Source organism: Lepidothrix coronata, unplaced genomic scaffold (assembly GCF_001604755.1).
Source record: "Lepidothrix coronata isolate B3197 unplaced genomic scaffold, Lepidothrix_coronata-1.0 Scaffold85, whole genome shotgun sequence".
Taxonomy (NCBI): domain Eukaryota; kingdom Metazoa; phylum Chordata; class Aves; order Passeriformes; family Pipridae; genus Lepidothrix; species Lepidothrix coronata.
The window spans coordinates 2,338,750-2,354,266 of record NW_016690265.1 but is presented as its reverse complement, the minus strand read 5'-3'; the positions used below and the strand labels follow the sequence as shown (position 1 = coordinate 2,354,266).

General features: G+C 39.7%; 1 protein-coding gene across 6 annotated transcripts in view; it reads right to left on the bottom strand.

The window, feature by feature from the left end:
- Nucleotides 1–15,517, bottom strand: part of WHSC1 (Wolf-Hirschhorn syndrome candidate 1) — a 74,337-nt gene that overhangs the window by 4,648 nt on the left and 54,172 nt on the right. For 4 of the 6 annotated variants that reach the window (XM_017820727.1, XM_017820729.1, XM_017820728.1 and 1 more), the window contains 11 exons: nt 9,745–9,876; nt 8,585–8,708; nt 7,481–7,681; nt 6,653–6,832; nt 5,471–5,627; nt 4,531–4,736; nt 3,977–4,080; nt 3,451–3,720; nt 3,238–3,354; nt 1,341–1,482; nt 501–607 (listed from right to left, as the gene is read on the bottom strand). In XM_017820727.1, the coding sequence (XP_017676216.1) occupies nt 501–607; nt 1,341–1,482; nt 3,238–3,354; nt 3,451–3,720; nt 3,977–4,080; nt 4,531–4,736; nt 5,471–5,627; nt 6,653–6,832; nt 7,481–7,681; nt 8,585–8,708; nt 9,745–9,876 (1,740 nt within the window). Of the gene's footprint in view, nt 1–500; nt 608–1,340; nt 1,483–3,237; nt 3,355–3,450; nt 3,721–3,976; nt 4,081–4,530; nt 4,737–4,764; nt 5,628–6,652; nt 6,833–7,480; nt 7,682–8,584; nt 8,709–9,744; nt 9,877–15,517 lie in introns of those variants that run through there. The other 2 variants (XM_017820731.1, XR_001875768.1) reach the window with 2 other exon arrangements.

Sequence of the window (15,517 nt, the reverse complement as noted above, 5' to 3'; positions counted from 1 at the left end):
AATGTCAGAATAATCTCACTGACTATAGTTAGGTGCATTCTTAGTCAGTTCAAAGCTCCTACAACCCTTCCCCTCCCCATGTTTCAAATGGGAGTGGGGAGGTTATTCCTTCTGAAATCTCCTTTTTTTTAAATATGCTTTTGATTTCAGAAACTAGTGTCAGTAGCTAGCAGTATTTCTTATTCAGGACCCAAAGTAATTAATTTCTCATAGGAGAAAGTGGTAGAAAATATTTTGGGCTGTCCCCAAAACCAGTTATCACCTGCTGTACTGTTACAGCATGAAGTGTATTCTTTAGCATCAAGGTTATGCTTGGCAAAACTATGTTTCCATCTTCCCAGCAAGGGAAACAACAAGCTTTGAACTCAGAGGACAGAAAGCATCTGTTCATGCATCATCACCCCTTATCACAACATAAAACTGGTCCACTCACTCATACCCCAAAAGAAAAAACCAGGGTAGTAGACAAGACTGTCAGAATCTCTTGATGTATTACTTGCCTTTGGTCTGTCCCCAAGAAATCCACTGCAGTTTGGGGCACCGCATTTGCAGACTGTTTTTTCATTGCCCAGACAGTCAAGGTTGTAATTAAAAGTCAGCTCCGTCCCTGAGTGAGAAAAGACAAACCCTTTCATTGTGAAGGACAAGGTAACAAATTCTATCAAAATTATTACAAACAAATGCAGCTTTCCTTATCTGTCTGCTGGTTTGGGACTTGATGTATTGTCACAGGATTTTCCTCCCCTTTACTGCTCATAAGCACCGACAATGATTAACGAGATGCCCACATAGCACGATGGGCAATTACATTTTGAAATAAATTGGTTTGACTTCACAAATCAGTGTGTTTGGTTTACACACTTGTTATATAGATTATCTATCTATCTATCTGTCTATCTATCTATCCATCCTTCCAGCTAGATACAGTTATAGATAGATATATGTGTGCGTGAGCATGTGTGCACACAAACCAGAACATACCTACTTTTAAGCAGTCTCCTACATCCACGCCTTAAGTTTATTATCTTCATGTGAAAAGATGCAAAATACTGTTTGAGATCTCCAAAACAAAAGCTAGGCTCTACAACACAAAGTGAGTGTAAGGATACTAACTTACTAAGGATACTTGCCCTTTCTAGAAGGAAGCAATAAAAAGCAACCATGGGACTCACTATTAAGAAACACTGAAGTAAAAGGCAGGTTACGAAGCATCTCTCTGACTGCTGAGTTGTCTATAAAAATATTTGCACTGAATCAGTTAAACCACGACTGTCCCACCCATAAGTGCAGAATAGGTTTAACTTAAGGAATGAAACCAAACCCAAGAGAAGCTGACATACCTGCAGGAATATCACACACAGCAAACAGCCCGACACGAGTGTCTCCATTCACTGTCCACTTTAGAGTTTCACAATTTGGTTGGCAGCTGTGATTCATAAACCGAGAGTAGTTTCCTTTGGGGCCAGCGTCAATAATACGGTCCTGGAGGAGATCAGACCAGCAAGAGAATGAATGTTTTTTCTCTCCCCCTCACAAAAAAAATAAATCCGTACATGATTTCAGTAGCTGCATTCAGAACAAACAGGGTGTTGCCACCCAGAGCACAAAAGATGATCGATGGTACATGTTGTATTGAAAACTGTAGTGTCCCATGTGGCCTGGAATGTGACACTCCCAAAGCAATACCTGTGCTCTAGCTCACGTTTTCCCAGCACCCATCGCAGCCACATGGCAGGATAAGTGTTCTTGTGAGCACTGTGGTGGTTAAGGAACCCCCTCCCTCAGGAAGCCTCAAAACTCAAACTGAGTCCATTTATCTTTTACTTTGCATTCACAAAGCTGTGAGGCATTTACAAATACTATGCTTTATGGCATTTACCAAGTCACTGCATGATTACTTGCAGAGATTATCAGTCTCGCACCAGCTTTTTTTCCCCAAATCAGCCTGGTTAAAACAAAAACAAGCTCTTGGTAAACTAAAAAAATCCCATCCCTACACACAATTGCTTTTTAATTTCTATCTCCACTGAACATACCAGACATTAACAAAATAAAATCTTGAAATAGCCAGAACTGTGTTTTTCTGCAGAGCTGCTTAAGAGGGATTTGCTAATTAATGAAATATTATTATAGTTTCCCTTAACTCATTTTTATAATGCACATGGCATGACTGCCATGCCTATGTGCACACACACCCAGCCACTCCAACTGCACGGGCAGCTCGACCCACAATTAGTATTTATTAATTACAGCAAGAGTCAAATACATTCTCAGTTCAGATATGTAACACACTGATGTGTGTCAATTTAGTAGAGGGGTGAGAAACTTTTAAGCGTTCAGAGAAATGTGGTTTCATCATTCCTTGGTGATAATAATTCCAGTAACAGGAACTCCTCAGTCACAGGTTTAATGAAAACAGTAGATGTGGAAATACAGAGCAGGACAGTCTTGGGCAAAAGAATAGTGGTTGGGACTGAAAGAAATGCAGTACTGGCAGACAGTTCTTGTTTTTCTCCTAAGTAGCTTTTTTGGGGGGGGAACTGAAGCAATTTAATATATGTAATCAATACCTCCTACTGTCCAGGTTCTCTGCTTTCTTCTCCTCAGAAAGAAAATACTCAGAGGTGGGCACAGAACCACAGGTGCTGCATTAATTCGGTGTGTTAATTAATCTGCTGCAACATTTTGCTGCAGAATCAATTTGTGGAGTACTGGCTGGCTACTGATGCAGAGAGTGCTTTCAGAAAGAGAGTTTCTACAAAAGCACACATCTAGTTTTGTTATAAACTAAGAAATGGACAGAAAGATCCAAAAAATATTAAATACACAATATAAGACACAGCCTCACAATTCTATTTCACATTCTCTCAAGTGAGAATTTTATGTTCTGTTGTTGAAATTTCACTAAAAGGACTGCTAACAGTAATTCTTTCAACTGTATCACTACTATTCCCCAACACTTCAAGACTAGGCAGGTAAATACTTTGCTGCATCTGATTTCAAGCAACAAAGCAAAACTTATAGACCTTAATATTTACTTTATTACATAACACAGAACTAATGAGATGCATTATATACATATAGAATGCAGAGAACAGGCACAGAAGATACAATGCTATGAATACAGGAAACTGTGGAACATCAAAGGCAGCAGAGAGCCCTACCAATGTGATCAACAGGAGGAAAAGGGATCAAAATAATAACTAAATAATGGCAAAAAAGTGTCAAATACTCTACCTTATCAATAGTAAGCATATAGAAGTGGGTAATGTCATTTTCATGTGCATATTTGATTCTTGCCATACATTCCTCTTCATCAATCAGCTCTCCCACATACTCGTTCACAAACTCTCCCTGGAAGATACCAAGTATCACTAGTAAAGTATATACCAAACCCACAGAGAGCATCACAAGTCACCGATTCTCCGCTGGGGCAAGAACAATTCATACCTTTTTGATGTCCCTCTTGGCGACCAGACCCCACCCTTTCCCGTCGGTTTTGATGATCTTGGTCTCGGGGTACTGGCGCTTCGTAAAGCACTGGTTTTGGCACCTCTCTCCCGCTGGACAAACCTGGGGGTGGCACTCGTACATCAGCATCCGGTTGAGACACTCGGAATCAAAGCCACAAGGGTTTTCATCTGTGGGTTTGCAGTTGCACTTGGGAATCTCAGATATGTCAGCAGTGTATATCTGCACTTTACCACAAGGTTTATTCACCTGAAAAAAATACATTAAAATAGCTCATATATCACTTTAGAACATTTGAATTTGTTGTAAGAGTTATTAAGGCGGTTACTAATTTGTTTTTGCCACATTAGGTGTTCCAATGGAAGCAAAATTTCACCGCAGCAGTACTGTAAAAGCACAATTACCAGCACAGCATCACAACCTGTCCCCAGCTCACAGCTCAGCTTTTCCTCTCCAGTGCTGCCTGAGACTTTTGAGTATCCAGTGTAATTTCCTCAAACTTTACCTTAATATGCTTGTATGGTGGAGGTTTGCGTTCACTCTCCTGGGTTTCTTTGGCTTCTCGCTGTAGCTTTATTTCTCGAAATCGAGCTTCAGCTTCTTGCAAAGCTGAAAAAGATTGTCACATCAACACAAATGCCAGAAAGGGGATTACTCTCCCCGGGTTGACTTGCTCATTCTCACGTGTGTTAAACAAATAACTGTCTGCTTCCTAGTCCCATCACTCAATTTTCTTACAAACAACGCTTCTGAGATGCTAATGCTCTCAACAGATGTACAAATTTTACTCTTTCAGTCTCCCAGTTACACTTTCCCTTTTCCTTTCCAGAAAGCAAAAATCATCGGAAATAATTCCAATTAGACCCTAGTCTTTTAAAAGCCATGAAAATAATGTTTTCATTCAAAGATAGTAAGAGTGGCTGCTGCCCAGGACACCACAACAATTTCCTTAATTCAATATTGTAAAACAACTGTACAAAAGCAGACCCCAAGGCTATGTGTGAAGAAAGCAAAGCATGCATATCCCTAGATTATTTTTGTTTACTTTTAGCTATGTACCATTTTTGAAGACTTTTCCAATTCCTTTGATCCCTTGGTATCTACTCCCTCTGTCTCCCTCCATGTAAGGGAACACCCGTGCTTGGTGCGTCCAATAGTAATCCTTAGAACCAAAGAAAAACACAGGAAATTCTCCGATTTCATGCTTCATTTTCTGGATATTTGGGGGAACGTTTTTCGGATGGCAAACTTCTGCAGGCCACCATCTAGCACAGAAGTACAAATAAAAAAATACAGCACTTTAGTCAAGCTCTTTCTGCATGAGACAGTTTAGTAAAATCACTCTAAAGAGCAGTAACTGCATATTATTTCCAGGATCCAAGAGGATTTAAAATCCTTTCCTCCCTTCACTCACTAGGCAGTGAGAGAAGACTAGGAAAGGAAAGCCTGACACTCAGATCTGTGGGACTTTGGCCTTCCTGAAAGTCAAGGAAACACATCGGGTTCCTCCTGTCTGGGTGGCAAAACCATCATCTTTACAAGGCCTGCAATCTCTGTAATTGTCAAAGATCAAGAGAAGGTTGATAGTAGCTATTAATGTTTCTAGGACAACTCCCACCCACCTCTATCTCACTCAAATCTCAATGAAGTGTGAAACACTGACAACCTGAGTGACTGATCTCCCAGCCTGGGAGGTAGTAATTTAGCCAATTACAAGCTATAACAATTTATTTGAAGAGATCTCTGAAACAAAAGGGGTTGAAAGCTCATACACTGGAATCAGATATCGTAAGGCTCAAGGAGTCCCGTATGGGTAATGCCCTGGCTGAGAGCAACAGCAAAGCTGCAAGTCTTTGAACCTGAAGCTTGCAAGGTCTCCAGCTCAGAGAGGAGTGAGGAATCAGTGTGCAGCAAGGCTGGTCTGCAGGAGAAACCGACTGTATGATCCTTACTTAAACATGCCAGTACTGTAAAACAACATAAAATTCCTTCATCAGACCTGTAATTTCCCAGTTTAACCCAAATAATATCCTGGAAATGGAGCTTCTTGCCCGCCCTGCAGTCGTTGCAGTACCAGCTCCCATCTGGCATTTCAATGTTTAAGCAGTCGGGATGAAAGGCTGCTGGACACGACTCGCAGCACAACAAGCTTCCACCTTCACAGAGAGAAAAAAAAAGGAAAACAAAAAGTTTGAAAGACATCTAGACCAAAATAAAAGTCTGCATAAAACCAGTGTGATGTACATGTGGGTAGGTTCACTCCTAAAATAAATGGTTAAAATGTAACAAATACCTATCTCTTNCAAAAGCCAAAAAGTCCTGATTTGAATGCCTGGCAGACTTGGGTTAGTAAGACATGCAAAATAACAAGCAAGCTGGTGATAAAAAAGCCAGAATAATGCACCACATATTGTAATTACTTTGCTTTACTTTAATGACTACAATATGTTTAACACAGTTTAATATATATTAACATTTCAATGTGAGAAAAATTTTAACCACAACAGACTTCTCTTATATTTGTTGTTTTTTTTTTCCCCTGGGGGAAAGGGAATGAGGTTGTTAGTTTGTTCCACAAATTAACAAGAAAGTTAGCTGGAGCTTAAAAGCTGCTATGCTGCTTGTTAATTTGTTAACAAATCAGGTAAACTTTCGCTGCTACAAGTTTAATCAGCACTACGCATTCTGTGGTTCTCAATAAGGAATAGATTTATTGTACAACATAAAACAAAACACCCTTAATTAGCAGCACTCCCAGCAACAACTAATACTGATTCAATTTGCTGCCTGATGCTAAACTAAAAGCAACACTTAAAATATTTATGGCGCAATATTACATATTAGCAATAAAGAAACACAAAAAGCTTCAGTACATTGAACACAGGGGAAAGAACAGAGAAATACTCATTATGTGTCTCTCACACAGAATTAAACCAAGCTTCTAGTTGCTGGATAAATTCCAACTAAAACTATTCTTTAATCAATCATTTCTGAAAAAAAAAAAAAAAAAGATACTTAAAAACCTGAAGCAGCACAAGCCAGCCTGACATTATACCAAAACCTCACAAAACCCCACTCAATATGCCACACTTCCAATAATTTTGTATAAACGGATCAATAAAATAAGATTTAAAACGTTTTGAGGCCGCGTTTACGACACGGAGTTCTGCGTGAGTTTTACCTTTGGAACACACAAAGCACCAGCTGACATTGACATGGGCATGGTGGCTTTTCCCCTTCATGGCAGTGAAATGGTTGGTGCAGACAATGCTGTTGGAGGCGATGACGGCGCATCCCGCGGCAATGCAAACGTCTCCGGCGTGGTACGCAACGGGACAGCGGACACAGCGCATCATCTTCCCTGGCAAAGCACGACACTGACACGTTACTTTCCAACAGAACTGGCTGTTTGAGCTAAAAACGCCCGAGACAGCCAACGCACGCACAAACACACGCTCGTTATGTTTCCAAAGCCCGCATATTTGCGTTTAGCGACAATGCCGAATTGATAAAGGTTTTTTAAAGCACTATAACGTTTAAACGTGAAGATTTCTAACTATGCACACCATTAACTATGACAAGCTTTCTTCAGTCATGTAGTTTTGTCTACAGTTGTTGCCCAAAGCTAAAAGCCTGCACGGAATCAAATGTCTCCACGTTCATCGAGCCTTGCTGCAGTGTTCTTACATTCTCAGGTCCTGCCCTCACTGCCTGGCCTCTTTCCCATCATCAATGCACTCTAGATTTCATTCTCTCTTGAGAATAAAACATGGTTAACTATGGATAACTGAAAGCTAGTTTAAAAAAAAAAAAGAGCACGAACAAAATAAATACTAATGCTGACTAAAAATTATTCTATTATTATTTTTTAAAAAATTCTGAATCAATCGATAGTCCATTTACACCTAAAAAAATTGCAGCTTGCAGCTCTTAAATGGACAGATTCCTTACCTTAACATAGCACAAACAGAATTAATTCATCAGTTATAAAAATGTAAAATGAAACTACCTTTTGAAATTCGTGGATGTGAGGGGTTACTGACATGACAACTGAGGCAGCTGTGGAGAGGACATCGAAACCCCCTGCTCTCAAACACAGTAAGATGAAATTTTTTCACACAAGCTTCATGGTAGAATTTTCCACAGTGAGATACGACACAGCGTTTCACATCTGCCTTTCTCTCCTTACACACAAAACAGGTGTGCACACCTAATGGCAAAATAATAAACAGAATGTAACTAATTTTTCATGCAAACACGTGAATTTAAAATGCTTCTCTTGTGCTTTTATGTTATGCATGAGGGAGTTGCTTCTGTTTTGTGCAGTTAAAGTGTACGCAACATCCAAAGCCTCACCAATCTGCTTTTACGTTCTTATTTATGAGCCTCAGTACACCAGGACAACTGGGAATTTTTCTTTTTTAATTTTTTTTTTCAACCAGTGAAACAGAATGATGGGTTGTCTCTGGTCCTGTGAAATCTGAGGCAGCACCACAAGCCAAAGACAAGGATCCTCCAATCTTCTCTCTGGATCACTTGGAACAGCTTTATTTTGAAGCAGCCTTGTTCCAACAAGATTTTACTGCATGTACTGAAATGGGCTTATGAGCAAGAAAGCAAATCATTTACATAAAGTTTTGAGATTAAGAACTTCCAAGCAGTTACTACAGGATTAAAAGCAAATGAAATTAATAGCAATTAAGGTAGTCTTTTAATGGGAAAAGCAAAAGACTGATATAGACACACAAAGGACTAAACAAGGACTTAAAACGTTTCACGTGCTGCTCTTTTTTCTAGCATTTCTTAAGTCTTTGTGACAGACTTTAAATCTCATCTGTAATTGTACTCAGAGAACAAATAATTTGCAGTTATTAAGGCAATGGAATTCAGACTAAAATCAGCCAACTTGCAAGAGAGTTCTCACCAAAACCAGCGTGAACTTTCTAAAAGATGGCACACTTAGTGGTACTCTGTGAACTCCCACCCTGTCAGGTCCCAAAGGATAAGTAAGGATTCTCCAAGGATACCTACTCTGTCCAGGAGGATGTCCTAGAACAATGTATCGGAAAACTACAACTTTTTTTTTTAAATTAATAGAAAGGGACAAACTTGCCTGATGTACATTCACTACAAATGAATTTTCCTGCTGGTCTTCCAGAGAGCCCAAGGCAGCTTACATGAAAAGCTCGATAGCAAAGTCCTTCACACAGTAGGAGATCACCTGTTTTTTCACACAGCTTTTACAACACAAAGGCATTGAATGTTAAAGAAAAGTTCATATGTGGAAAAAACCTGATTTCTTTATTCCATTTCATATACTGCTCCTCAAAATCTCTTTTCCCATTGTTGAAATCAAATTTAACAAGTGAAAGACAATTTTACAACCATCACCACAAGCCCTGGCTTCAAGTCAAAACAGGTAGAAGAATCATTAAACCACTAGAAATATCGCTTTCCAGAACCACAGTTCAATAGAAAATACAACTTGACAGAAAAAAGGAATAGAGAAAAAAAAAGCCTTAAGAAATATTCCCTGAGCACACTGATGCATCTGAGCAGGGTTAAGAAGCATCCTTATTTTCCTTTTCCTTGGCAAAAGGAAATTAATCTAGTTGGCACAATGATACTTCTATGTCTGAGTGGTTAGCAATGACACATGCACAACTAAAAATGAACTGAACAACAGTGCTGTCAGAATTTAGGGATTACCCAGCATTTAAAGATAGATATAACCTCATCATCACTATGTACAAGAAATGGAAATGTAACTGCTTGCCCAGTCTCATGGAAACAAATCTGATCTGCCTACTTGGACTCTGTTATCATTTCATAATCTAAGAACTCTTCTAGAGCAGTCTGAAAAAGCTTTTTGCTTTCAGCTGCCACCTGCATGCTGTGATCAGTGCATCACTGCCACCTCTGCTGCACACAAAGCACAAACCCCACCAGGTTTGAATTCCTCCTCTTTACTAAGAGAGGAGTGAGCAGCTCTTCTGAATCATCACTGGTCACCTGGCAACACTCATTTGCTTATTCTGAGGTACAAATCATGCTTATCATACAGATCTGGAAGCTCAAGCAGAGAGGCTAAGTCACTTACTGGAGGTGAAGAAAAATAATAATTAGGTACTAAGAACTCCATTTACTGGCATGGCAACCTCATCACTAACAGACATCTCAGACACACATTATAATCCTGCTTCTGGCCTCACATTGTTATTTCAATAGTTAAAAACACCTTTCCGTCTTGCTGCCCCAGCTAATGTCTCTCACCTGACACACATATTCTTTTTTTGTTCCTGCTCCTCGCTCAGATTTTTTGGATGATATAGACACTTCAGTCTGAGTTTCATCAGCACTTTCATAGGGAGACTCTGATCGCTCATCTCCTTGGCCATCGGAGATCTGAAGATTAAACACAGGTGTTAGAGAAAGCAGCCATGAATGGTCATTTCTGCACAGAATATCAACTGATGGAAGCAAACAGACTGCAATTCAGACTAGGAGATTCAGGCACACTCTTTCGGTTTTGTTTCCCCCACCTTCAAGGAAAACTTCATTAAAAACCAGAATATGCACTTGTGGAAGTCTCAGCAAAAGGACTATGTAACAGTCACCTTCACCAGCAACTCAACAGCAGCCAAAACAGAACACCAGAACTTTGTTATATGGCATTTTATTTATACTCAGTTCTGTAATACAGTTAGCAATAAGTGCCTAGCCAGTAACATAAGGATATCTTCAAATCCCTCGACTGAAGTTTGAGTATGTGGTTTATGAGAGAGTAACAGTCAGTTTTAAAAAAGAAACTCGGTAAACTTCAAGCTGTGTATGAAAGTCTCTGACTCAAATATTCTCTGAAGAAGTGGGAATAGTATATAGAAGAGAGGAAGAAAGAAACAAGCAGCTCTCAATATGTTTAAGGAATGTTACAGTCCACAATGAAATCAAAATACTACGAAAGATAGGATCAATCTTATATAACAGATCTAGATGTATAAAATATGGAGGATTTTTAAAAGTAGTCATAATTTACTTTAAAAATTTTACTTGATAAAAAAAACAACCCAAGTAACATATTTAAAGAAAAATACAGGGCAGTTTTCAGTTCAACAGAATTTAAGGAGGGAATGGACAACCAAGTGATTCATCTCATCTCACATTACACCAGAAGATGCAGAATTTCTTGCTGTTGCCCCCAGATGGTACTCAGCGAGTTGTGTCTCACCAAGTATATTCTCCAGGAGAGCATCACAACTTGGAATTGCAAAAGAAATCTGTCACTTCTCTTTGAGCTTGTTCTAATGGTTATTCACACATACCATCAAAAGCACTGCCTCCTGTCCTTTTGGGTTGTCTTACTGCAACTCCCAGTTGATGATGCCTTCTCCAAGTATTTCAGCTATATTAAAAGTCCTTTGGAAGCAGATATTTTTCTCCTGTGGAAGCATGCTGCCATTAAACTGGTTTCAATCCTTTTTGGTCCACCCTCTAATTTTCTCCCTAGGGGAGACTTTACAGCATCTAGAGGATTTTAGTGGGTTTTTTTCCTAAACCTTATCTGTACTTTAAAAGGGTTGTTGAAAAATCAGGCATGACAACTGGAGGCAATAGCCCATTATAAGTCTTCTAAGTCCAGTATCCAAAACAAGCCACTATGCTACTACTCTTCTCCACTTCTGTTCTGCTATGCAAGGATCTCCCAAAGTCTTTTCAACACAGCACTGAAAGTCACTCTTAATAGCTGTGCTACACAAGAGATCATTTTGCCAATGGTCATTTGTCAGGACAGAGACACCCCACTTTATATGAAGAATTTGCTTTCTCTTTTCAGACACAGAATCTCATCTTTAACCACAGTAAATTAAAAAATGACCCAGCTACATGCAGGAGACAGCTACATGCAACCTGCCTATCAGACAATCCATGTAACGTGCAAATTTATTAGAAGTGATTTATTTTGACATCAGAGAGAAAAATATAAGACCAAACCAGGCCTAGAATTACTCTTTATAAAAGCCCTTTAGAAACACTGCTTTTGAGTGATTACTTCTCACTGCTGCTGCCAGTTAACATTTAACATTTGCTTGCCTTGACCATGTCTAAAAATATTTTAAAAATTGAATGAGACTGACAGTTGTTGGTTGGTGGGTTCCCCCCCCCATTACTTGCAAGAGTGTAAATTCATTTCCTCCATGCAAATAAATACTATCAAAGTGTCTTGTACCTACGCATCACCTACGAATATTTCTACAATTGGAGTGATTTGGAGATTCTGCTTGGCCGTTTTGCAAAAAAACTGCACGTAAAAATCACTGCTTTGTTCAGTCACCTGGAAATCTCTGTCCCCTGGAAGGAGTTGTGAAATAGTAAACTGCAAATGCAACCCAAGTGCAAGGCCAGGAGCAGCCAGTTCTTGCTGGGAAGGGGCAGATAAAGGATGGCAGTGTGGGAGTGCAGCAAAAACACAAACCCAGTTTCCCTTATGGTTTAAGCATACTTACACACATGCTCATTTTTGTTTAAACTATCCCCACAGAAGCATTAATTAGTGTAAGCAGTGCACTGCTCCAACGTTTTTAGTACCTCATTATGTTCCCTGTTTGAACTAGCCAGAATTAGTCATGGTTAGAAAAGAATAATAAAAAAAATAAGCTGGAAGGTCTTAGATCTGTATTTCTTTTCTACTTCAAAAGAAAAGAGAACAAAACAAGCAGTATTATGTTAACTTGACGCTATGGTTGTTCCCCATCTTTTACCCCCACCACAAAACACCTTAACCCTGATAAAATCCATTTGTGCAGCACACCTTGAGTTCAGACAGTCTTCCCAGCAGCAAAAGCTACAGAGCCTTGCCCCTGAGGAAGGCACTCATCTTCCCCCAGCTCACTACTTTTGAAGGCAGAGCAGAGACACAGAACACATCCAGTGACAAATATATTCAGTCAAAAGACAATGAGTCAAAGCAATGGTTTCCAAGATATTCTTTGGCTTATATACTCTGCTGAAACAAAGGATGCGGACCTCTATATGGAAAGGAAACCCTACTGGCAGATGGCAGTTTTTCAGAACCACCCTAGATCCTGGTGACAAAATCCCAGCTATTTGTGAACCATAGGCTGACATCAATTTTCCTACAGAACAGAGATTTTACTGCCTCAGAATTAATGTGCCAGCCCTTCACTTAAATTAAATGGTTACTGAGCCAAAAAAAGGAGCAGCCCTGGCAAGAATCAAACTCTACATCACAAATGCAACCACAAAAGCCAAATTCTATCAGCCCATTCAAGATAAAACTTGGCAATTTACACCCACCTATAGATTAATGCCAGATTTCAAGCACGAATACCAACACGCAGAGCACGAACAAAATACCTTCAGTTCATCAACCGTGTGGCTACCAGGCCGAGAGTATCTTTCAAGATCTCTCCTTTATGGCTGTCAGGAGCCTCACACACTTCACAAATAAAATGCTCTATTAACCACCAGTTTTGTATTACACAGACAAGCCTGGATACCTGCTCAGGGCTGTCTCAACTCCTAAGAATCACAACATTCACAAGAAGCTCAGTGATACACCTCTATGGCCTGGTGCAGGCTGCTGCTGCTGCAGGACCTGTCTCATCATCCCTGCAACTGTGACCAAAGGTTTAGCCATCACAGCCAACAGCTACAACTCATTCACAGCTCACATGTGCCTCACCATCATCTGAGAGTTTTCATACTAGGTAATTTCAGGGCCCTAATAAGGGGAAGGCTAGCAGATTCCCTGTTGTAAGAAAGGGAAGCATTTCTATAGGATACTTCAAAGTTTGACCCTTATTAGTATCTTGCAGAAGGTGAAACACCCTCTGCCAGCCATCTCCCCTTGCAAATAACCCCCGTTCCATATAACCACCTTCTGGGAAGGCTCCCTCCATGAAGAGGGAATGAATTCAACACTTCAGCTCCTGAAGTTATCCCAGAACAGGCAATGGAAATATCGGGGAAGTGAAATAAGGGTCTGCCCCTTCAGGCCTGAGGAGAAGAGGCCAAGACAACCTTCACCTAATATTTCTCAGAGAGGACTTAGAATATAAGACAGGTACAGCATGAGATGGTTGGGAAAACTGTATTTGTACCCCAAGCAAGCTGTAGCAGCAAAACCAGGTTCCAATTCACCAAGGGGACACAATTAAAATACCTGTAGATTGAAACAGTCACTAAGTAAAGATGATTTACAACAAGATTGATAGAAAGCAGTTTGTGCTGACGTGACACAGCCACCACTACAATGAGATGTAACACTTTTACGGGTTGTTAACCCAACTCTCCACAGCGGAAGGTCTAATACTTCGCATACCAGAGCCCTAATCACAGCCTTCAATACAAATCAGGACAGGTTTTGGGGGGCTTTTTTCTGTACTCGTTAAGTTACAAACGTAAACCTTTTCCTTATGATCATGACAGAGCTTGTCTTGTCCTTACTTTCCTAATATAATCTTCCTAGCAAAGAAAATTGCATGTAATTAATGCTTCTGATATTCAGGCCAAGGTTCAAAGTAATCAACATTTAGATTAGGGGGAAAACCTGTTAATTGGCAATTTGTAGCTATTTTATTCTGCTTTGCATTTTGAGTAATTTCTTACTTCTCATAAAGGCAAAGTACTATTTTTAAGAGTGCAAATTTAGGGGGGAAAAAGGCACTTCAGATTTTTAGCAACTGTCAAGTTTCTGCCTTGAAATTGTACCCAAATTCTATCATCACCTCCACTTCTTGTTAGCAGTTACTGATGCTGCAACGTGAAAGATGCCCTTCTTCTGCTGCAGTCAGGATCATCACAAGCACCACCAAACTTTGCATTCTGCACATCAGTCAGGCTTTCCTTCCCATTTCCTTCAATTATTGAACGTCAACACTACTTTGTGAGGACTTGCCTGTAGAGGCTTTCACACTTCACTGCCTGAACACTGAGCAAGGGTGGTGTTTCAGAAATCAAATGCAGCTCTTTCTACTGGAAACCGTGCACCTGCATACACAATTGAGAGAAAGGGAAGAAAATGGCCTAAAACCCCAATCATGAGCTTTGCTCTTCATTTGAGCGGGGCCAGAACTTACTTCAAGGATAGAGAGGTTCAGAATATGGTTACTGCTCACAGAACTTCCTGTCAGGTTCCCAAGGCTATCTTTCCTTTCCCACGTGTCTCAGTCATTATTCACTACTCACACATGTAAGACTCAAAGGGAACATGTAAGGACACATTACTGCATTTTTCCCAGTTTTCCATAGCTTTATTATTGAAAAAATACTTTGTCACTGAGTCAAACTGGGACAAAATTTTGGCATCTCTGTGAATTCTTTGTGTTTAGTATTGTATTTTCACCCTTGAAAAGAGAGCAACTGTAGCAATGGGTCATTAAATAATTGGGTTTACTCATCTCAAGATATTTTGGGCACACATTTCATACTACTCCAATTTTTTTTGGCAATAGTGACTCAGACCCACAACGGTACAGGAATCAGCATATAAAGACTTCAAATTCCCAAAGTATTTTTAATCTTCTTTTGAACTGTATGCTAAAATTCCCTTTTCACAATAACCCAAAGAAGCGCTTAAGGGATTCTTTCAGACAAACATCAACCTATTTTTAGAGAGACTATATAACAATGCTTATAAAAGCAATCCTCAGCATTACTTCTTAACCGAATGAACATGCTTTGCATACTGCAATACTTGATGTCTAAAGCCAGATTACATCAGCAACCGCCGCTGAATACTGGGTAATTGTTTAATTGCTAAATATAAGGATGAGATTTACTTTTTTTTTAACTGCTTCCTGAACTACTTTTCCTTGTTTTGCGTGAAAGGGACGTACAGTGTGCACACAGATGCAAAGACTGTTTGTGGAATAATGGAGTTTACACGATTACATTGAGTAAATAAGTGTTTGGTTTTGACAGAGGCTGCTGGGCAGGCTTAGAGGAGGAAATGTGTGCAACTCCATACACTTACAGTAAGAGTTAAGACACTAGAGTATTAAAAGGAATTAAATTGAGTCAGCTA